This window comes from Xiphophorus maculatus, chromosome 20 (genome assembly GCF_002775205.1).
Source record: "Xiphophorus maculatus strain JP 163 A chromosome 20, X_maculatus-5.0-male, whole genome shotgun sequence".
NCBI lineage: Eukaryota > Metazoa > Chordata > Actinopteri > Cyprinodontiformes > Poeciliidae > Xiphophorus > Xiphophorus maculatus.
The window spans coordinates 29,159,290-29,182,675 of NC_036462.1; the positions used below are offsets into that span (position 1 = coordinate 29,159,290).

Below are 23,386 nucleotides of genomic sequence, written 5' to 3' on the forward strand. Positions count from 1 at the left end.
TGTTCTCCAATGTCAAGTTATGAGTGATGGAGTCCCCAGACGTCCACCTATCTCCTTCGTCAACTCTTGACATGGTTGTGGCAGTGACCCGAGTAGAGTGCCGTCAAGAATTCATCACCCACATGGAGACATATCCGTGTTTCATGGGATGTGCAGCGACCCTCCATTTCCTGTGCGATCTAATGCGGAAAATGCAGCACATAGCTGAGTTCTGAGTTAGCAACAAGCTCATTTGATTTTGGTCCAAACCACCCCGTTATTTTCCCATTGTACAGGAACCACTCTAACCTCAAAAAAAAAAGATCAACTTAATACCTCACACACAAATTTATCACAGAATTTCAAGCTGTTAAAGTAGAATTTGCATTCATCGCACAAAATACTCTCACTTGGTGGAGAACAGTGACAAACTAGTGTGGTACGCTCAGTTGGGTGAATAGCTTTTGATTTGTAAGTATTATGTGGGATTCTACTCAGTGACTCAGTCGGCAGTATAGCCTCTGGCTCCAGCTATGATCCATGTGTTAATACTTCCGTGTCATAAGTCTTCTCCTCAGGACGCTCTTTGCCAATCCCAGGGACAGCTGTGAGATGAGGAGTGAGAGCGTGAAAGACACACTGCAGAGTTAAAAACTGTCACCTTGACCGGTCTCATACATGTCTGGAGGTATTTCTGTTGAGGGAGTTTTTTTTTGTTTGTTTTTTTCCAACTCAAAGATGTTGTGACTTGGCATGAGCTGGTATGAGATTCTGGGATAAACATCATTATGTCATGGTTCTTTCTCTAACGGTTTAAATACATATAAATCCTACCGCTGCTAAAATTGTCATATTGATTACTGCAATTATAATATTGTCATTAATCATTTTTATTAAACGTACATTTGATTTTGGTGCATGCTGGCTGAATGTAGTTGTGGTTTTCAAGTGAGGGTGTAACAAAACTTTTAAAAAGCACAATACACGAATTGAGATAAAAAATGAAAAAGAAAATATTTTAACAATACACATGTAACCTTTGTTTTAAAATATCTGACCGGTGTGGAACTTACCAGGCACGTTTTGATTTGATCACTTTGTGATTTTAATGTTAGCGGCGTTCTAAGGCGCTCCCTTTTCATGTCTTCCAATGCATTATAAAGGCTTTAAAATCTCAAATTTTGTTCAGAGTATCTAATTTAAATGTAATCAGTCATAAAAAATTCCTACATTGCTCTAGAGTTGATCAAATGCAAGTCCAGCAATGTTTCTGTAAATGGTTAGCCAGTTTCAGGATCCTCGGTGTTTCTGCCAGCAAAACGAATTACTATCACACAAACAATTTGACTTCTTTGGTGCTTAATTTTTCCAAAACAGCAAAACGTGTTTCCCTAACAGTTTCCCCTTGTTTCCAGCAAGGGGAAACTGTGGTAGTGTTCTTTAAGCTAGCTCAGGGGCAGTGCATAAAAGTTGCTAAGTGGAGAGGAAGCACTAAATTCTTAAACGCCTTATACAAGCAGATAAAACTCCAGTAAAACTTAGTAATATTCAGCCCCATTCCAGTTCACTTTGTATGAGCAAAACTCATCAAAAACCATTCAGAAGCTTAACGCTTAGCTTTAAACATACTAAAATTTAATGATTGGTGTTTCAAGCCGGTTTTTATCTACGCCAAAAGCTTTCTGAGGATGACACCCCGAGTTGGGAAACTGCAGGAGTGAGTACAGCCTCTCTCTTACTGATCATTAAAGACAATATTACATCTACATTGTAAGGGAACATGCTATGTTCATGTTCCTTAAAGGCAGAGAAAGCTCCAGTCTCTTTGACATCTCATTAAAAAAAAATTTAAACCACAGGAACAATATGACGTAAAAGTTTTGAGTGCGTGACTTTTTAAAAGCAAATCATAGCTAACAGCCCATTGCCAGTTGTGATTATCGTTGAATATCGAAAGGACTTTTGTTTTCTTGCCACACTTAAATATCAGGCATGCAAAGTGTCTGTTGCTTACCCTGTTGCCTGGGAACTTTTTGCTCTGTCTTTGTGGCAACATGCAGAGAAATCAGACTTGTGTTCTCTCTTTATATCCTCTTTATAATGCTGAGTTGCCATAAATACAGGACTTCGAGGAGGCCTTATGGTAATTCACCCAGCTTGTGGGGCAACAAAAGCTTTAATTAGGCAGAATGCCAACCATATGGGACAGCAGGTAGGCTTCCTACATGTGTGGTCCAAACACACACACGCACACACAGACAGGCTCTCCAACATGAACTTCTTGTACATGTTGATGCAAGTCGTTCAGTAAAAGTGCTCTAAACAACCCGACACAAAACTCCGTGTAGAGATTTGGTGGTAAAAATTGAGGCCTCCGCAATAGTCATTGTAAAATACTGAAGATAATTGAGTTCATTCAAGCCTTTAGCCCTTTGAGTTCTCAAGATGAAAAGGGCATTATAAATAAAATCTATTATTATTATTATTAAACCTCTAGGTTTACATTGTGGTTTCAACATGTATTGTGTGTCTTAATAATACGCCCGGTGTCTGCGCAGAACAGTGGAGTTGGCATTAATCCTAAATCAGAAGCCGAAAGCAAAACAAAAAAAAAACAGAGAGACTCATAAATCAGGTTTAGTTTTTATTTATTTATTTTTGCTTAATCTGTTCGGCAGCAGTGTGAGACTACCAGACTACATTTCTTCAAAGTTTTGTGTATTTTTGACAAACTATAGTTAATCCGTCCCCTGAAATCTCCTGTGTAGTCACTCAGCGATGGTGACGGCACAGTTGGATTTGCCAACTGCATTTCACAAATTGTGATTGTGAAATGCTTCCATTAATTGGTTTAGCAGGAGTAATTCAGGCCTACAGATGGTGAAATCTCAAAAGTCCAGCGCAAGAACGAAAAATCCACTTAAACGTAATTGCTAAAAAGATTTGTGAGGACATGACTGGGAAATCAGTTTACTCGTTAGTTTATTGCCGAAAGCAACATGAAAAAGGTGGTTTTGAAAATGAAACACCTTACATCAAAACACAACAACGATATTTTTAATATTAGCAATTGTGCTTAAATAAATGACTGGATGATATGAATTGCTTGTAATGATGTTCATAGCAATTATCACAGCAAGCCGTATTTATTTTAAATTCTCTTATATTCTTCCTTGAGGTTTATGTGGTTGCTGTTTTCTCACATGGGAGGCGAATTGGCCAGCAGAACAGAAACCGTCTGGAAATGCGTTTGTGTGTTCTGGCAGAAAACCCTCTGAGTTTTGGACAGAGCCCTGCTAACTGGCTTCCTGTGCCTTCACCTATTCTATGCTATTGTTTTAGCAAATTGTCTCACAGATTTAACTCTCTACTCTAAAAAAAAAAAAAAAAAAAAAAAAAGCAAAGTTGAATCCCTCTACAAACTCCTTATTTTCTAAAATGTCAAACAGATTTTAACGGGTATTGAACGGGTATTGTCCCAATCGATGATTGCCCGAGACGGTAACGTCACAGAAGATTGTTGGAAGCCAACGCGGGAAAGGTACAGTATTTGCCAATAAAATCAACATCTACGTATTTTCGAATATCTTGAAGCTCTACTTCATGCAAGTCTCCCCTTAAACGAGACCTGTTCCAGTGTTTTTGTGAAAGGTTTTCTATTAGTCGCTTTCTGTGTGTGTTTTTAAAAATGGCAGATTTAAGATTCTTGTAACTGAATATCTGTTGTGAGACCAGCAGTCTGCTGACGTTGCATTTTCAGCTGGATTCGGTAAAACAAATGAAAAGTGAGTCAAGTTACGTCAAGCCATGCAAGAGGTAGTTGAAAAGTGATTCGGTTCTGAAGAGGGGAGCCATACTGATTGTGACTGTGGCTTTTAATGAGTTTTAATAATTTTATTAGGGTTTGTCAGATAAAAAAATTACAAACCCAAATATAATTACTAAAACTCTCTAAAAGCTGTGATCAGCAAAATTAGCAAGAGGCACCAAGATCTTGAGCCCAAGTCAAGTCCCAAGTATTTAACTCACAAGTCTTGAGTCGACTCTGAAGTTTTTGTTATTGCGACTTAATGTCATATTAAATCGACCTCTCAAACTCTCTGCCACCCGTTGTTTTGAACTGCTGGTCAGCTGCCTGAAACAAGGGAACTACGCTGTGTGATTGAGTAACAAATGCAAGTTTGCATGCTTGGAAACATTTCTGGTCACAAAAAAACTCAGACAGCCATGGTGTGGAAATTATATGCTCGCCTCCCATCACTCTTGAAAAGGTACATCTGAAATATAAAAACAGCTGGCGAGGCACCGGGAAGCATGTTTGTTAAGCAGCTACGTGCAAGCTGATAGTATCAGTTTGTTTTTTCTCCAAGTATTAGACAACAGAGAGCAGGGAAGTAAAAACAGATAGCATTCTGTACTTAAAAAAACTACTGCAAAGTTGGCGTTTATTCTACATTTCTGTAACTTTAATAACGGGTTATTCTTTGCGCCAGTAAGAATATAAGCAACTGATTATGTTATGTGTTAATAGAGTTTTTTTCACTTATTGTTATTATACCATGAGAATCTCCTGCCTTGCCAAGCCCACAGTGATATCTGAGATCTGAATTGGACACACACCAATTTTTTGTTTCTTTTTCCTCCCCATCATACTGTCATCCACCATTGACCCTCCAAATACACCTTCATCCTGATCAGGTGAGGATTCATAGGGGTACAACGACTTGGCCAATTTGGTAGACGAAGGTGAAACTCAATTATAGAGGCAAGCGAGGGAGGGGTAATGGGAATGACAAATGTGCTGAGTTGTGGGAGGGGGGGTAAAAAAATAGGATAAGATGAGCTGGAGGGAGCTAATGAAAGCGTGGGAGGACGGGTCAAGATGGAGGGACGCAGTGGATTAGTGAGAGTTAATTAAAAAATAGTCAGAGGGGTATAGAGTGAAGGTTAGACAAAGGTAAGCAACAAGGAAGAGGTGATTAGACAAGCGTGTAGAAAGGGAAGTGTCTACTTAGGGGAAAAGAGGAGGAAGGTTCCACAGAGGGCAGGTGAACCAAGGGAGGAAGACGGGGCGAGGCTCTGGAACGATGAACTCGCGAAGCCGTAAGCGTGGATCGGAGACTGCAGGGAGGAGACGAGCGGGGTCCTGAGAGCGGTGCCAGAGCTGTCCCGGAGGTGATGAATGAGGCCATAATGAAGTATCTTTGGTCTTCTGCCTCCGCCGCTGGCCGGAGAATAACCGCAGCTTTGGCACGGCCGCGAGACCTACTTAATCACAGCCAGGGAGCACACACACCCCTACACAGACACACACACGCCGACAGAAGTTTCACCACATTTTTCTACACACTAAAACGTATGACAGATTATACCTTCCTTCCTTCCTACCTCCCACACACACATACTCACACCTTTACCTTCATTTTGTTTCCGTCTCGCCACCATGGCCAGGGGTGGCAGGAGTGTGGGTTTTAGTGAAGCAGCCCATTGTTCAGTGTGACAGGCTGGTAATGCTCTAGGACATTTTGTTTTGTTTTCTTTTTTTTCTCTCTCTTTTCTTGCCCAGACTCACATGTGTGAGTGATGGAAATCAAGACAAATACTACATTCTTCCTCTGCAGTAAACAAGACATGTTGTCTTGCAGTCCTCACCACCATCACCGGCACACACACACATGCACACACCCCCCCCCCCCCCATGTCAACCTGCCAGTTTGTCGCTGTGCGAAGAACAATGCATCTTCAGTGCAAAGAGAGGAGAAGCCTGTGTCGGTCGGCCGCTTGTTTACATGTGTCTGCGCTCAAGTCTGTACGCTCGTTGTTTTCGCGATCCAGAGGATCAACAAAGACATCTGCCACTTGCGTGGAAGGTCTGGGAGAGGATGTCAAATTAGGGCACATGCAGATTAAAATGTTTGCTTTATGTAAACGAGGTAACCGTGCAAGACCCGAAGGAGATATCGATGTTTCTCTGAAGCGCAGACGTTTGAGAGCCCGTGACGTCAGCCGTAAATCGTAGTAAGAAGCAACGCTGGAAAGATGTAAACACCGCTGTAGGTCTGTGAAGATCCCAAAGATTAGAACGAGGAATTTGCCTCAGAGTTTAAAACATTAGCCCCGATGTATGTATGTGTAGACGAAAACGGTGGCTTGTGTTCAAGTGAGAGGACAAAAGGTTTTCAAAATTGCTTATTAAAATCTGAAAAGTTTTGTACGAGTTTGTATTCAGCCTCACTGAGTCAAAACTTCATAAAACTACCTTTGGTTCCAATTAAACCTGTGTTTTTTTGGGGGGGAGGGTTATTTACCAAATTTGCACATCCAAAGGCTGAATGTTACACCCATCACTCTTTGTGGAACAACTCAAGCTCAGTCAGATTTGATAGTGTCTGCGACTCACAATTTTCAGCGCTTTTCACAATTTTCCACCTGAGTTTAGGACTGGTGGTCATTCTGACACAATTAATTAGCTTTAATAGTGGCTATATGTTTACTGTTTCTGCAAGCATTGCTGCAACCCCACAGCATAATGCTGGCACCGCCATATTTAAATGTGGTGGATTGTGTGCAGGTGGATGTGGTCTATTCGTTTTCTGTCCAAAAAATAATCAAGTTTGGTCTCATCCGACCAGAGTACATTCCTCCACTTTTTTTTGTTTTGTTGCATCACCTAAATAGCCTGTGGAAAGCTGCAAGAAAAGTTTTCCGCCACATTTGGTGATGTTTTGCCGTCTACAAATTCCCACATGTGAGCCATGGATCTTAGAAACAGGTTTATGCTGGATTTTATTTCGGGGTATCAAATGCATACCTCTCTGTTTAGAGTTTTATTTGCACAAAGTCTGGAAACCTCATGTATCCTCTGCCACCCCACTTTTTTATGCATTACGTTTTGTTGGCCTATCGCACAAAACCCATCTAAGTCTGTGATTCCAAAAACGTGTGAAACCAAGTTATGAAGCTTCAGCGAGGCTCAGTACGTCTCCCATCCAAGCTCAAGATGTCTCGTAGATCTGATTTGTCCCTTCACGGTGTTTCTCCTGCTGTCTTTTCTTGATGTGCCTAACAAAAGCCTACCATAGACCGAACAGATGTTGTTTTTGAATCTCAAATGCCGTTCAGTGCGCTTGGGCTTGCAGTTCGCTTGTGCGTTTTTTCCTGGAGGTCTCGGGAACTTAAGTTCATGTCAACAAAGTGCGGAGGCATTCGGGGGGGAATCTGGAAATGTCCCCCTCTAGACAGGGGCCCGTGTGCGGTTGCCTGCGTCCCTGATTGCGCAACAGGATGAACGCCGCCGAAACCTCCCGTTCACCCCCAGATGTTGTCATAAAATATTTTTTGTTGAGAAGCAACTTCTGCTCGAGCTTCACTCCTCCATTATTTCTAGTCAGCAACATAAATGAAATCCTCCTCTGGAAATAACTGAAAGCATTTTCTGCATTTGTCTGCATGTATGTTTATGAAATCAGATTTTGTACTTGTACTAAGCTAATCTTCACCGAGCCCTGCAAAGGTATTCACACTTCTTAAACTTTTTTACAGTTTTTTTTATGTTACAACTACAAACTTCAAAGTGCTGCTGGTATATTATTGGGACTTGATGTGCTTGAACCACACAAAGTGACGTTTAATTGTATAGAAGAAGGAAATGTGGTTTTCAAATGATTTTTTTTTATTTTACAAAAGCCAAAATGAAAAGTGTGATGTACCCAGCGTTGGTCTCGCCTCACTTAAAGTCTCGGACTAAGTGATCTTGACCACAACACTACGGGTTTAAATACAAATGCACGCCACACTTTTCAGAAAGTTTTTTTTAAAATCCCCCCCTTGTTTTCTTTTTCTTTCTCCTTCCAGTTGTGTGCTACTTTGCGTTGAAGAGGAAACAGTGTGACAATGCACTTTATTTGCATTTCTACTCTCCAGTATTCTACTTTCTGATATTGACAATGTTTCAGAGGAGATATTTGAATTAAGAGGTTGCAGAATTGACTTAGGTTTAATGCCTGAACTTTGCCAACAGGCAATTTATCACTGATCAATCCCAGCAGACCAGAGCAGCCAGAAAGAAAGGAGAAATGTGGCGCAAAGGTGGACAGGAACGGTGCATGTCTTTCTTCACTGTCCCCTCTTTTGTAATGAAGGAGGAAGGCAGATATCCAAGTTATGTTGTTTTTAAACCAAAACGTAGAGGGGCTCTCTAAGACATTCAGAAAATGCTTGAAAGTTTCAGCAGAGACACAAACTGAAAAAAAAAAAGAAATAAAATTACTATTAACTAGAGTAGATTTATATATGTTAAGAAATAATTTTCTTTCTTTATTTCAACCATATTTTGATATTTTTTTCCCTCGGAGGCCCATTCTTTGAATGTTGCTTCATAATGAGAAATATCGGGATAACATTCTATTGATGAAAGATGTTCACATCAGTCAGAGAATAGCTAAGAGTCACGTAAACCTACTAAGAGAAGCTACTAGCTGGAAGTGACTGGAAGTCACCTGAGAATCAAATTCAATTAATTGTACTATGTGGTACGACTCTATGCAATATGGGGGGAAGGAAGGAATCAATCATTTTTGGCAGACTTGAACTGGAGAATATCTTGGTTTATCTAACTCAGGGTGTTATGTGTTGGGGTGTGTGTGTGTGTGTGTGTGTGTGTGTGTGTGTGTGTGTGTGTGTGTGTGTGTGTGTGTGTGTGTGTGTGTGTGTGTGTGTGTTGGTATATATGGTTTAGCCTGCCTTTTGACCTGAATACGTACTTACGTTACGCGGACCTAGGGGTAATACACGGACAGTGCCAATGTCCGCATAAATCATGGAGTGTATTTTAAATTTTGAGTATCTAAACAACACTTTTTCTCATAAATCTAAAGTTTTATAGGAACTATTCCAGTGTTTGCATGATTTGGACCATGTATTTGTACTTTTCACTGAATAAACAGCGTGATATCTCACTTTCTTTAATTGTCCTTTTATACCATGTAACCTGAGTTTTGTGTATTCCAGTGTATAACACAGCGCCGCCTGATGTCAGTGTATGAATTGCAGTTTTACACACATTTTTATACACTACGCGCGCTTTTAGCCGGTCATCATCTGATTGGCTGGAAAAAAACTGTGGGCGTGTCTTATTACCAAACCATCCCAGACGCAAGGTTTTTAAAAATTAAATCCTCATTTGAAGCCGCAGCCCTCAATATGGACCTGTTGGTGGAATAACCGTGCACAGGTAAGCATTAATGGTAAATTAAAATAATTTTTGCCTAGATGAAGTTATTTACAAGTAAATAACTGCAGCTGCAAGAAAGGTTTTTGAGCAAAATGAAATATTTTAGATTTTAATTTAGGTGACATTAAAGCTAAGCAACTTATTTTAGATATTTGCATCAAGTAGCTTAAATATGTATGCTTTTATGACTGAAAAGACTTACCTGAAGCAGTATAGTTTTTATTCCGAGTGTTTTAAAGTAAGAGACTAGCTGGGCTAGGAGAGCTAGCTTCCTAGCTAGAGCTAGTCTCCTAGCTAGAAACAGGTGTTTGACAAGTTGACAATATTTGGGGTAGGTGGTACCTGTGTGGTACCTACTACCTAGCTTTTGGTGATAAAAGTTGGGTGATGAACTGTAAGGTTTTCATCATTATATTTAACAATATTGGTGAACTGCTTGCTTTATGTTAGCTAATTGCACCGTAGTGATGCTTGTTAAGCTCGTTAAGCTTGATTTCAAGCAGGAGATTAATAAGAAGCAAACCCACAGGTTTCTGTGAAACTTGTTTATCTTTTGGAAAAGCACCAATGGTTGAAGGTTTTAATAATTGGCTGCAATAGGGCTGGTGCATCAATGGCTTTAAAGCTGTGTACTGTAATCACTTTCATGACTTAAATGCTGAAAGTGTAAATCAAGAGTCCTCAAATTTAGGCAAATATCGGTGTCCTTCAATTTTTAAATGTATATTTGTACCTGAATCAATTAGCTGAATAACCTCCTCATATGCAGCCAAATTCTCCAGATTTCTGACCACATTATTTGACTTAGGTGTGTTGAAGCAGAGATGCAACTAAAAGTTGGAGGAGACTGTCCCTGGAGGACTGATTAAAACTGTTTAATTAAAGATAAATAGGACTTCTCTAATAAAATTCATTTGTGCAACAAATTACCCTTTTTCCTTAAAGTATGGCTCAAATGTTCTTGTAAGGCTGTACTATTGGCTGAACATCAATATATTGAACACTGAACTATTTGTAGATGGTAAAGCACTTTTTTAAATCAGTGATTAAATAAATTATAGTGTTGGTGTTTTATCTGAGCTGTGTGTCTTGCATGCATAACATGTTTCCATATTTATAATTACATTTTTAGCTTTAACATTTGTAGGAATTACAAAGACACTTGTAATTCCTTCTTTGACTGTTATAACTTTTCATACATGTCAGTAAAACATGCAGAGGCGAAGACGCATAAATCCGAAGGAAGATGCCAAATATTATATTCATACCAAAACGGACAAAGTGGGGCTTGACGTCACATACATCAATGCCTTTAAAGGTATGGGGATTTTTTTGGAGTGGTTTAAATACAATCAAGCCTTTATACATTGTTTACTCTTTCTACTATTATTTTTGCTTTCTTCTTTAGGTCGTGGTATCTTTGCCACAACCTCTTTTCAGAAAGGAGACTTTCTGTGTGAATATCGAGGTGAACTGATCAGTAAAGAGGAATGTGAGAGGAGACAGAGAGTTTACCATGACAACCTTAAAGTATTCTTGTTTGAATTCTATTTTAATGGAAAACTCTGGTGGTGAGTATGTTTGTATCAGAAGTCTAATTAGAACTAAATGGCATATATATAAATTAATATTTTAATATTTAAAATTAAATGTTATGTATTTGCAGTGTTGATGCAGCAAAAGAAGATTGCTCCCTTGGAAGGCTTATAAACGATGACAATATCAGCCCAAATGCCAAAATGAAGTATTTGACCGTCCAACAGAAGCCACATTTGTGTTTATTTGCAACTCGAGATATCAATCAGGGAGAAGAGATTACGTACAATTATGGGGACTCAGACTGGCCATGGCGACTCAAGGTACTAAAAAAATAAAAATGTATGAATCTTAAGACAATGTTCATTTAAGAAATGCACTAATAATGATGATTTACAACCTGAACCTCCTTTTTTTTTACCATTCTTTTCACAACACTAGATGGCTGACTATACAAGACATTACTGGGCAAATTAACCAGTTGCCCACAAATGTATAATAAATAATTACAGTATCGTAGTATTTACAGTAGTATTTTACGTATTCTCAAAACATTGTTACATCTACAATAAATTTGATATACATTCAAATTCAACAGAACTCCAGTGGGATGTCTTCAACTGGACAAGATGTTGAGGTGCCATCCACATCACGGTTGGTTTCATACTATGGACCGGTATCAAGCAAAGACCAAATAAAGGTGTGGGAAAATGATATTATTGAAAGTTTTAAGACAAAATCTGAATATAAGTGAGGGTATCTCTGTGAATTAATGTAGGGCAGTATGGTGTTGACTGGTATTTGTTTTCTGTTTCAGATCAGAGCTGAAAATGACCAGGATCAGATGATAACCAGTGTCCCAAACGAGACAGATCCAGTCCTGGATTCACTCCCCATCAAGGTTGGGAATATTGGTTTGACCTCTGATAAATGTTGACTTGGCACCACAGAATATATTGGGAGAGTAAATATTTTAATTTCTTAAAAGTTATAGAAAATATTTTTATTTTTGGTGATTTTAATCTAACAGAATCAGACTTCAATTTGGTCAGTGCTGGTGAAATTATAATAGTCAACATGTTTATTAGCATTCGTCTTGCAGACTGTTTCCAGAATTCAAAACACTTGGGTTAACAACCAAATTATTTTCTCTGCTACATCAGAAAATCTTCTGTGGGGATAAATCAATCAATCTTTCATCTTTTTCACAGGAATTGGAGGAAGAAATGTCCCAAAGTCCTGACTGCACTCATTCAACTTCTACGGCTGGCAACACAGAACAGGTACAGAAGTTGGGTTTTCATTTTGAATTTACCAAACATTTTGGCTGGATTTAAAACTAGTTTCCTTTCATGGGTGTTTTCTCTCATAGAACAATCATTTAAGTGAAGATATCTCTGTGAAGTAATCAAGGGCAGTATGGTGTTGACTTGTATTTATTTTCTGTTTCAGATCACAGCTGAAAATGATCAGGATCAGATGACAACCAGTGTCCCAAATGAGACAGACCCTGTCCTGGATTCACTCCCCATCAATTCAGAGGTATTTTATGTTTAAGGTGCAGCTAAATGATGTCATTCAGCCAACCTGTTCAACTTCAGTGTGTCTGTGTGTGGACCTGAATGCCATGTGGTTTATCTGGACATTGGTTTGTAAGGACAGTCTCATGTCATGGTTTTCAGTTTGTAAGTTCAGCGTGTGTATGTGTGTGTTTCATGGTCACCTGCCCCAATGTGATACAGGAGGACCATATTGTATATGGGGACCTTGCGTTCTTGAATTGATAAAAACATATGTTTTGGTTCTTGTGACCTTGTAAATATTGATTTGACCTCTGATAAATGTTGACTTGGCATTACAGAATATATTGGGAGAGTAAATATTTTAATTTCTAAAAGGTTAAAGTAGATGCATAGATTTTTGCTAAAATTTCTTTTAATTTCACAACAGAATCAGACTTCAATCTTGTCAATGCTGGTGAAATTGGAGTATTTTGAATATTTGTTAAAGTTTGCTGTCATTCAATGTGTATAACGTTCATCTTTTAAGGTGTTTCCAGGATTTAAAACACTTGAGTTACAATCGGACTATTTTCTCTGCTGCATCACAGAATTTCTGTGGAGAAAAAAATCAATTTTTCTTCTTTTTCACAGGAATTGGAGAAAGAAATGACTCAAAGTCCTGACTATCCTTGTACATCTTCTTCAGCTGGCAACACAGAACAGGTACAGAAGTTGGGTTTTCATTTTGAAATTACCAAACATTTTGGCTGGATTTAAAACTAGTTTCCTTTCATGGGTGTTTTCTCTCATAGAACAATCATTTAAGTGAAGATATCTCTGTGAAGTAATCAAGGGCAGTATGGTGTTGACTTGTATTTATTTTCTGTTTCAGATCACAGCTGAAAATGATCAGGATCAGATGACAACCAGTGTCCCAAATGAGACAGACCCTGTCCTGGATTCACTCCCCATCAATTCAGAGGTATTTTATGTTTAAGGTGCAGCTAAATGATGTCATTCAGCCAACCTGTTCAACTTCAGTGTGTCTGTGTGTGGACCTGAATGCCATGTGGTTTATCTGGACATTGGTTTGTAAGGACAGTCTCATGTCATGGTTTTCAGTTTGTAAGTTCAGCGTGTGTATGTGTGTGTTTCATGGTCACCTGCCCCAATGTGATACAGGAGGACCATATTGTATATGGGGACCTTGCGTTCTTGAATTGATAAAAACATATGTTTTGGTTCTTGTGACCTTGTAAATATTGATTTGACCTCTGATAAATGTTGACTTGGCATTACAGAATATATTGGGAGAGTAAATATTTTAATTTCTAAAAGGTTAAAGTAGATGCATAGATTTTTGCTAAAATTTCTTTTAATTTCACAACAGAATCAGACTTCAATCTTGTCAATGCTGGTGAAATTGGAGTATTTTGAATATTTGTTAAAGTTTGCTGTCATTCAATGTGTATAACGTTCATCTTTTAAGGTGTTTCCAGGATTTAAAACACTTGAGTTACAATCGGACTATTTTCTCTGCTGCATCACAGAATTTCTGTGGAGAAAAAAATCAATTTTTCTTCTTTTTCACAGGAATTGGAGAAAGAAATGACTCAAAGTCCTGACTATCCTTGTACATCTTCTTCAGCTGGCAACACAGAACAGGTACAGAAGTTGGGTTTTCATTTTGAAATTACCAAACATTTTGGCTGGATTTAAAACTAGTTTCCTTTCATGGGTGTTTTCTCTCATAGAACAATCATTTAAGTGAAGATATCTCTGTGAAGTAATCAAGGGCAGTATGGTGTTGACTTGTATTTATTTTCTGTTTCAGATCAGAGCTGAAAATGATCAGGATCAGATGACAACCAGTGTCCCAAATGAGACAGACCCTGTCCTGGATTCACTCCCCATCAATTCAGAGGTATTTTATGTTTAAGGTGCAGCTAAATGATGTCAGTCAGCCAACCTGTTCAACTTCAGTGTGTCTGTGTGTGGACCTGAATGCCATGTGGTTTATCTGGACATTGGTTTGTAAGGACAGTCTCATGTCATGGTTTTCAGTTTGTAAGTTCAGCGTGTGTATGTGTGTGTTTCATGGTCACCTGCCCCAATGTGATACAGGAGGACCATATTGTATATGGGGACCTTGCGTTCTTGAATTGATAAAAACATATGTTTTGGTTCTTGTGACCTTGTAAATATTGATTTGACCTCTGAAAAATGTTGACTTGGCATTACAGAATATATTGGGAGAGTAAATATTTTAATTTCTTAAAGGTTAAAGTAGATGCATAGATTTTTGCTAAAATTCCTTTTAATTTCACAACAGAATCAGACTTCCATCTAATCAATGCTGGTGAAATTGGAGTATTTTGAATATTTGTTAAAGTTTGCTGTCATTCAATGTGTATAACGTTCATCTTTTAAGGTGTTTCCAGGATTTAAAACACTTGAGTTACAATCGGACTATTTTCTCTGCTGCATCACAGAATTTCTGTGGAGAAAAAAATCAATTTTTCTTCTTTTTCACAGGAATTGGAGGAAGAAATGTCCCAAAGTCCTGACTGTCCTCGTACGACTTCTACGGCTGGCAACACAGAACAGGTACAGAAGTTGGGTTTTCATTTTGAAATTACCAAACATTTTGGCTGGATTTAAAACTAGTTTCCTTTCATGGGTGTTTTCTCTCATAGAACAATCATTTAAGTGAAGATATCTCTGTGAAGTAATCAAGGGCAGTATGGTGTTGACTTGTATTTATTTTCTGTTTCAGATCACAGCTGAAAATGATCAGGATCAGATGACAACCAGTGTCCCAAATGAGACAGACCCTGTCCTGGATTCACTCCCCATCAATTCAGAGGTATTTTATGTTTAAGGTGCAGCTAAATGATGTCAGTCAGCCAACCTGTTCAACTTCAGTGTGTCTGTGTGTGGACCTGAATGCCATGTGGTTTATCTGGACATTGGTTTGTAAGGACAGTCTCATGTCATGGTTTTCAGTTTGTAAGTTCAGCGTGTGTATGTGTGTGTTTCATGGTCACCTGCCCCAATGTGATACAGGAGGACCATATTGTATATGGGGACCTTGCGTTCTTGAATTGATAAAAACATATGTTTTGGTTCTTGTGACCTTGTAAATATTGATTTGACCTCTGATAAATGTTGACTTGGCATTACAGAATATATTGGGAGAGTAAATATTTTAATTTCTTAAAGGTTAAAGTAGATGCATAGATTTTTGCTAAAATTCCTTTTAATTTCACAACAGAATCAGACTTCCATCTTGTCAATGCTGGTGAAATTGGAGTATTTTGAATATTTGTTAAAGTTTGCTGTCATTCAATGTGTATGACGTTCATCTTTTAAGGTGTTTCCAGGATTTAAAACACTTGAGTTACAATCGGACTATTTTCTCTGCTGCATCACAGAATTTCTGTGGAGAAAAAAATAATTTTTTCTTATTTTTCACAGGAATTGGAGAAAGAAATGACTCAAAGTCCTGACTGTCCTCGTACAACTTCTTCAGCTGGCAACACAGAACAGGTACAGAAATTGGATTTTCATTTTGAAATTACCAAACATTTTGGCTGGATTTAAAACTAGTTTCCTTCCATGGTTGTTGGCTCTCATAGCACAATCATTTAAGTGAAGATATCTCTGTGAAGTAGTCAACCATTTCATATATGGGGACCTTGCTTTATTGAATAGATAAAAACATATGTTTTGGTTCTTGTGAGGTTGAGAATATTTTTTTGACTTCTGATAAATGTTGACTTGGTGGCACAGAATATAATCTTAGAAAAATGTTTTAAATGTTGTCAAAGTTAAAATATATATATATATATATATATATATATATATAAATTTTGTCTTTTGTATTTATCTACATCTTGACCACACAATATTTTTAATTCAACAATTTAAAAGTTTGCAGAAAATGTTGTTTTTTATGACTGGAACCCTCAGTAATTATTTGTCTCATTTATTATCCAATATAGTATGATCCCAGAGGGGAAATTGCTTACTCATTGAAAAGCTACTCCATCTGAGCTAATACATATAAATAATAATATATGTCTGTCTGTCTGTCTGTGAAAACGTTTGGGCACCCTTATTAATCTTAATTATTTTATTTCTAAATATTTGGGGTTTTGCAACAGCTATTTCAGTTTGATATATCTAATAACTGATGGAAACATTAATATTCCAGTATTAAATTGAGGTTTATTGTACTAACAGAAAATGTGCAATATGCATTAAAACAGAATTTGACAGGTGCAAAAATTTGGGTACCCTTATCATTTTATTGATTTGAATACTCCCAACTACTTTTCACTGACTTACTGAAACACAAAATTGGTTTGGTAACCTCATTAAGCTTTGAACTTCATAGACAAGTGTATCCAATCATGAGAATATGTATTTATGGTGGCCAGTTGCAAGTTGTTCTCCTGTTTGAGTCTCCTCTGAAGAGTGGCATCATGGGCACCTCAAAACAACTCTCAAATGATCTGAATACAAAGATTGTTCAACATAGTTGTTTAGGGGAAGGATACAAAAAGTTGTCTCAGAGATTTAAACTGTCAGTTTCCACTGTGAGGAACATAGTAAGGAAATGGAAGACCACAGGGACAGTTCTTGTTAAGCCCAGAAGTGGCAGGCCAAGAAAAATATCAGAGAGGCAGAGAAGAAGAATGGTGAGAACAATCAAAGACAACCCACAGACCACCTCAAAGACCTGCAGGATCATCTTGCTGCAGATGGTGTCACTGTGCATTGTTCAACAATTCAGCGCACTTTGCACAAGGAGAAGCTGTATGGGAGAGTGATGCGACAGAAGCCTTTTCTGCAAGCATGCCACAAACAGTCGCTTGAGGTATGCAAAAGCACATTTGGACAAGCCGGTTTCATTTTGGAACAAGGTCCTGTGGACTGATGAAACAAAGATTGAGGGGTTCCAGTGACGTCAACTTCCGAGATGGCAGCTTGAGCTGACTGCACCTCCAGTAAATCTTAATTTGACCGCCATTAATTGCCAAATATAACAAAAAATGAGTAAAATGGAATCTATAAGGGGGTCTAGAATGGGGAAAAGGGACGGGAATAAGAAAACCACGAATAAAGAATTGGCAAAAGAAAGAAAGACGGCAGGTAGCTCACCAACACATCAGCACCTCGGCGAAGCTAATGCTAATAAGCTTTCCACTGACTCGACTGCACTAGCGCAAATCCTGGGGGAGTTACGGGATTTCCGAAAAGATATGAAACAACAGCTTGATGACATTAAGTCAGAACTCATCAACATACACCAAAAAATTAAGGAGACGGATGACCGAGTCAAAACGCAAACCATTATCATGTCTTCTGGGACTACCCAATCATAAAAGATTACTGGAAAAAGATAAATAGTGCCTTACAAGATATTTTCAAGCAGAACATTCCTTTTGAGATCAAGCTTATGTATTTTACATAATTTCTTCAAAAAGAAATAAATATTTAATGACTATTTTATTAATAGCAAGTAAGAAAAACATTACAAGAAAATGGTTGTCACAAGACAAACCAACTTTCGACGACTGGATCGACATAATATTTAACATGTATAAAATGGAAAAGAAATAACAGTCACAGGACTGAACAATTCTGTCAGTGGTGGCAGATTTGGGTAGAGATCTGATTTCATTTTTAGAGACCAAACTTGATTAAATCTCCTATGACAGCCATACTTCATAATTATTCTATACTATGTCTTTCGTTTATGTATTTCTTTTTTTTTCTGGTTTGCTCTTTACATTTCTAACCCGATTCCTTTCTCTATTTTTGGTTTCTTTTTTCACACTCTTTATTCCTTGCTTTATAATCTTTCTCAGGGAAGTGAAGTTGCATTTTTGTTTTGACTGTTATTATGCAATGGTCTACATGTCTACCTTATTACAAATGTTGAAGTTAATCCTGTGATGTAGAGACCTAAGTTTATGTAAGTGGTACTTTCTTGAGAATCAATAAAGATAAAATAAAAAAAAGAAACAAAGATTAAGTTGTTTGGTCATAAAAAATGGCGTTATGCATGGCAGCAAAAAAAATACAGTGTTTCAAGAAAAACACTTGCTACCCACTGTAAAATGTGGTGGAGGTTTCATCATGCTTTGGGGCTGAGTGGCCAATGTCAGCAATGGGGATCTTGTTAAAGTTGAGGGTTGCATGGATTTCACTCAATATCAACAGATTCTTGAGAATAATGTTCAAGAATCAGTTACGAAGTTGAAGTTGCGCTGGGATATTTCAGCAAGACAATGATCCAAAACACTGCTCCAAATCTACTCGGGCATTCATGCAGAGGAACAATTACAATGTTCTGGAATGGCCATCCCAATCCCCAGACCTGAATATCATTGAACATCTGTGGGATGATTTGAAGCAGGCTGTAAATGCTCGGCGACCATCAAACTTAACTGAACTGGAATTGTTTTGCAAAGAAGAATGGTCAAAAATACCTTCATCCAGGATCCAGGAACTCATTAAAAGCTACAGGAAGTGACTAGAGGCTGTTATTTTTGCAAAAGGAGGATCTGCTAAATATTAATGCCACTTTTCTGTTGAAGTGCCCATATTTTTGCACCTGTCAAATTCTGTTTTAATGCATACTTCACATTTTCTGTTAGTACAATAAACCTCAATGCAATACTGAAATATTACTTATGTCCATCAGATATATCAAACTGAAATAGCTGTTGCATACACCCAAATATTTAGATATAAAAATAATTAAGTTTAATAGGGCTGCCCAAACTTTTTCATATGACTGTATATATATGTATGTATATATATATATATGTGTGTGTGTGTGTGTTTAAATATATGTTTAATTTGTTCTTTGTAGTGTCAAAAACATCACTTGATGTGCACAACAGTATCCTCTTTGGAGAAGTGTACTCAGTGTTTTGGACCTTGTTCTTCATTCAAGTGGGTTGGCTACCAGTGCAAAGGTAAGATATTTAGTTAATTTGTACTGTGAATTAATTAATTTTAATAGGATGTATGTCTTTGTTGAACTGTTGACCATGAACAAATTACAGTTTCAGAATTGAGTACATAGTTTTCAATACAATGCAATTTATGTCATCATGGTGACTTTCAAAGCAGTGGAAGTTTTCAAAGTACCTTAAAGCCTTTAACCGTGATCTTTATTTAAAACAGAACATAAAAATTTTATCCAGAATGTTCAATTTTGCACATTTGAAAAAAAAAAATTGTTAATCTATTTTTAACTATTCCATCTGATCTAAACGTAAGGTGTAATGGTTTATTTGAGATTTTGGATTTTGCTTGTCTTCTGTGGTTTTTTACATTTAAATTTTTTCACAGGTTGTTCAAAAGTCTGGCATTCATACTGCCTTAAACAAATTATAAAGGATGACGGATCTCAGGTGAATATCCACATACGTTTTTTTAGCTTTGCCTTCTAAGTCTCCATTATAACATAAATTATATTTCCCACTTCCCACTCCCAATTTCAGGCAAAAGAACTGTTTAAGTATTCCATAGCTGACTCCTCATCAGATAACAACACATCACCTTCCAAAGAATGTGAAATGTCAGATGATGACCATGCATCTGATATTGACTACATACCAAATTCAGAATCTGCAGAAGCTGATGAAGACTCAGATGTTAGCATCCCTCTTCAGCCCATCAAGTCTAAAGTTGGACAACTTCAAGGAAACCCAACAATACCCGATCTCACTTCATTCTTGCCAGACTCAAGTTCTGTGGTTGAACCTTGCACATCAAATTACTGGCCTCCTTTTCACACAGATGATATGGGTGATGGCACATTCGAAACATTCAGCCCAGCCAAGTCTACCAAAGACTCAAACAATAAACCAAAAAGTCAAAAGGAGCTTCACAAACAGGAATCCTCACAGCATATTTTGAGTGCTAAGAACTACTGCTTTGTATGTGGTAGGCCACAGAGCAAAATTTCATGCCATTTAAAAACCCACAAGACACATGCTGAAATTGCTTATGCCTTTTCCCTTCCGGAAGACTCGAAAGAGCGCAATGTTCTTCTAGAAAAAATGAGAAACAAGGGGAACTTCAAACATAACTGTGAGGTTTTACAAAGTGGGAAAGGATCGTTGAAAGTTAAGAGAAAGCCAAAAGCAAAGACTGGAACATTTATACATTGTATGTACTGCCAAGGTATGTACATTCGAAAGGAACTATGGAGACATGTCCAAAGATGCCCCTGTAAGCCACAAAATGAAGATTTGAGCCAAGGACATGGAAGAACCAAAGTACTGGGTTTTGCTATGGCTCAAGAGTCTGCATTCTGTCAAGAGATTTCAAGTGGGGTTTGGAAGCTCCTCGGTCCCATGAAGCAGGATGATGTAGCCACAGTTGTGAGAAATGACCTGACCATTATTCAGTTTGCCCAGTCTCTCTACAACAGACATGGACAAGACCCTACTAAGTATGAGTACATCCGACAGAAGCTCCGTGAAATTGGACGTCTGTTAATATGTCTACGGTCTGAATTCTCTATACATAACTTGGAGGAAGCTGTGAAACCTGCTAACTTCCAAAGAGTTGTCCAGGCAGTAAAGATTGTCTGCGGTTTTGATGAAGAAAAGCATTCATACCAAACACCAAGTCTTGCACTAAAACTGGGACATACACTACAGAAAATCAGTGACATTATCCATTGCCGAGCGCTCATGGCAGAAGATGAAGAACTGATTAAGTCAACAGACACTTTCAAAAAGCTGCATACATCCAAGTGGTCTGAGTTAGTGTCACATACTGCCTTGAACACTCTGAGTCATGCCAAATATAATAAGCCATTAACCTTACCATTCACAGAAGATGTTCAGAGTCTTCATAGGTACCTTAAGAAATCTGGAGAAAATGCATTTTCTAACTTGAAAGAAGAGGTCAGCCCCCAGAATTATGCAGAACTTGCAAAAGTTACTCTTGCACAGGTCATTGTGTTCAATCGAAGACGAGCTGGAGAAGTCTCAAAGATGCGTCTCAGAGGTTTCCAGCAGAGAGATGACTCCAAGCTCCATGAAGATGTTGCTGCTGGATTGTCCAAGGTTGAAAAAAGGCTCTGTAGCTACTTCAGTCGTGTTGAAATAATTGGAAAAAGAGGTCGAAAAGTTGCGGTTCTCCTTTCTCCAGATGTGGTGGATGCTCTGACTCTGCTGGTCAGCAAAAGAGAGCAATGTGGTGTTTGCTCCACAAACATCTTTCTTTTTGCCCGACCAAGATCTCAAAGTCACTACAGGGGCCAAGACTGTTTGCGTGTTTATGGAAGCCAATGTGGGGCGAAGCATCCCGAGTTCCTCAGGTCCACGCAACTCAGGAAGCATGTTGCCACATTGTCACAAGTCCTCAACCTCAAAAATAATGAAATTGACCAGGTGGCTGACTTCCTGGGACATGACATTCGTGTCCACAGGGAATTTTATCGCTTACCTGTGCCAACAACACAACTGGCAAAGATTTCTAAGCTTCTTTTGTCCATGGAGAAAGGACACGTATCCACCCTGCAAGGAAAATCCCTTGATGACATCGAAATCGAAGGTTATTGCTGAATTTTTTTTGTGATCTTATTTCCATTAGTAGGACTTGTCTGACATAATCAACATTCATAAAACTGGTGGATTTAAATAAATGATTATTATTGGAAAATATTACAGTAGGGATTCTCTGTTAGAAAATACTAATAAATACAAAATGTGTTTTAAGCCTCATTTTGGTAATGCTTAGATATAATTTTATGTATGGCACTCATTTGTATTCTAATAATGCCTTTCAGATGAAATAGAACTAAGTGAGGATGAAGAAAAGGAAGATTTAAGTGACTTGGATGACTGCGATTCTGTGGAACCTGAGGAATCCGTGGAAACCGTGGAATCTGTGGAACCTGAGGAACCTGAGGAACCTGTGGAACCTGTGGAGCCTGTGGAACCTGAGCAAAGCAAGAATATGGATGATTTGTGTATGTTACTTGAATCCAAAGATGCTATAACTTTTTGTCTATCTGTTTTTTGTTTTTTAAACTTTTGTTGTTTGTCTTAGTGGGAGCAGTGTCATCGACAGCAGAGGAAACTGTCCCTCCTGTTGAAGGCAAGTCAAGTTTCCTTATGAGTCTGTGTTTTGATCCTAGCTACATTTAGTTAAAGCATAATTCTACTGCGCTGACCATATTAACTAGTTCATGCTTAAAGGCCATGCAGTCTAGATGACCTCAAACTATATGCCATTTGCTTGAGACATGTGCCAACCTAGTGAAGAGTGTTACGACCGGCTCTTTGAGCCATACCAAAGACAGGAAGACACGGAGTTCAACAATAAATAAGCTCTTTATTGAGCACAAGCATGAAATAAAACTAAACTGAAACAACTTGTTTTTTGTCCACATGCCTCCATTTGGGAGATTGCTTTTGTTTCTGCTTGGACATTTCTCATTGTCCTTTTTCTCCACCCAATTTCTAGTAATTTCACATTTTTGAAGCATTGTATTCCAAATTTTTGTCCACTTTCTCAGTTAGTTGATTAGTAGAGAAACTTACAAACATGCTTGGCCAGCAGCCATCTTGAATGTTTTTCATTTTTTGTTTTAATAAACTGTTTTAATCATTTTTCTCTTTACTTTTTTCCCTTCAGAGACCTCCTCTACTGCACCCAGAAGACAACCAAAAAAACCATGGTCAAGTGCTGAGGTTTCTGCTGTTATGAGGCATTTTAAAGCTCACATAGGTAAAGGAAAACTTGCCACTAAAAATGAGTGCAAACACTGCAAGTTGGTGGAAGGTCCTGTGCTGGCTCAAAGAACAGCACAAAATATCAGGGACTTTGTGAGAAACCGTGGAATAACTGCTATGAGGCAGGCACAAAAGAAAAGGCTCTAGATTTTATGTGAAGTAATCATTTGTTCAAAAGTGTTCCATTTTGTTCATGCTACTAAAACATTTTTTTTTTTGTTGCCTATCAAACAATATTATCTGTAAAGTCCCGTGACTTAGAGGCTGTTTAAATGTATTTGTGTTGATAGGCAGAAAAGCGTTTTTCTAATGGTGAGGCATTTTTCTGTTGTCCAGCATAAAAATTATTCGAAAAGGTGGCA

The 23,386-nt window shown here is 38.1% G+C and overlaps 2 protein-coding genes across 2 annotated transcripts in view; both read left to right on the forward strand.

The window, feature by feature from the left end:
- prickle2 (prickle planar cell polarity protein 2) overlaps positions 1-23,386 on the forward strand; it is a 120,466-nt gene that overhangs the window by 49,124 nt on the left and 47,956 nt on the right. The gene's annotated exons all lie outside the window — the stretch shown is intronic.
- LOC111612346 (SET domain-containing protein 5-like) lies at positions 8,679-23,089 on the forward strand. Its single transcript, XM_023353470.1, has 12 exons — positions 8,679-10,529; positions 10,620-10,782; positions 10,878-11,070; positions 11,346-11,447; positions 11,565-11,648; positions 11,959-12,030; positions 14,084-14,173; positions 14,785-14,856; positions 15,026-15,115; positions 15,727-15,798; positions 22,339-22,386; positions 22,927-23,089. The coding sequence occupies exons 1-12, from the start codon at positions 10,424-10,426 to the stop codon at positions 22,996-22,998; spliced, it is 1,164 nt and encodes a 387-aa protein (XP_023209238.1). The 5' UTR covers positions 8,679-10,423; the 3' UTR covers positions 22,999-23,089.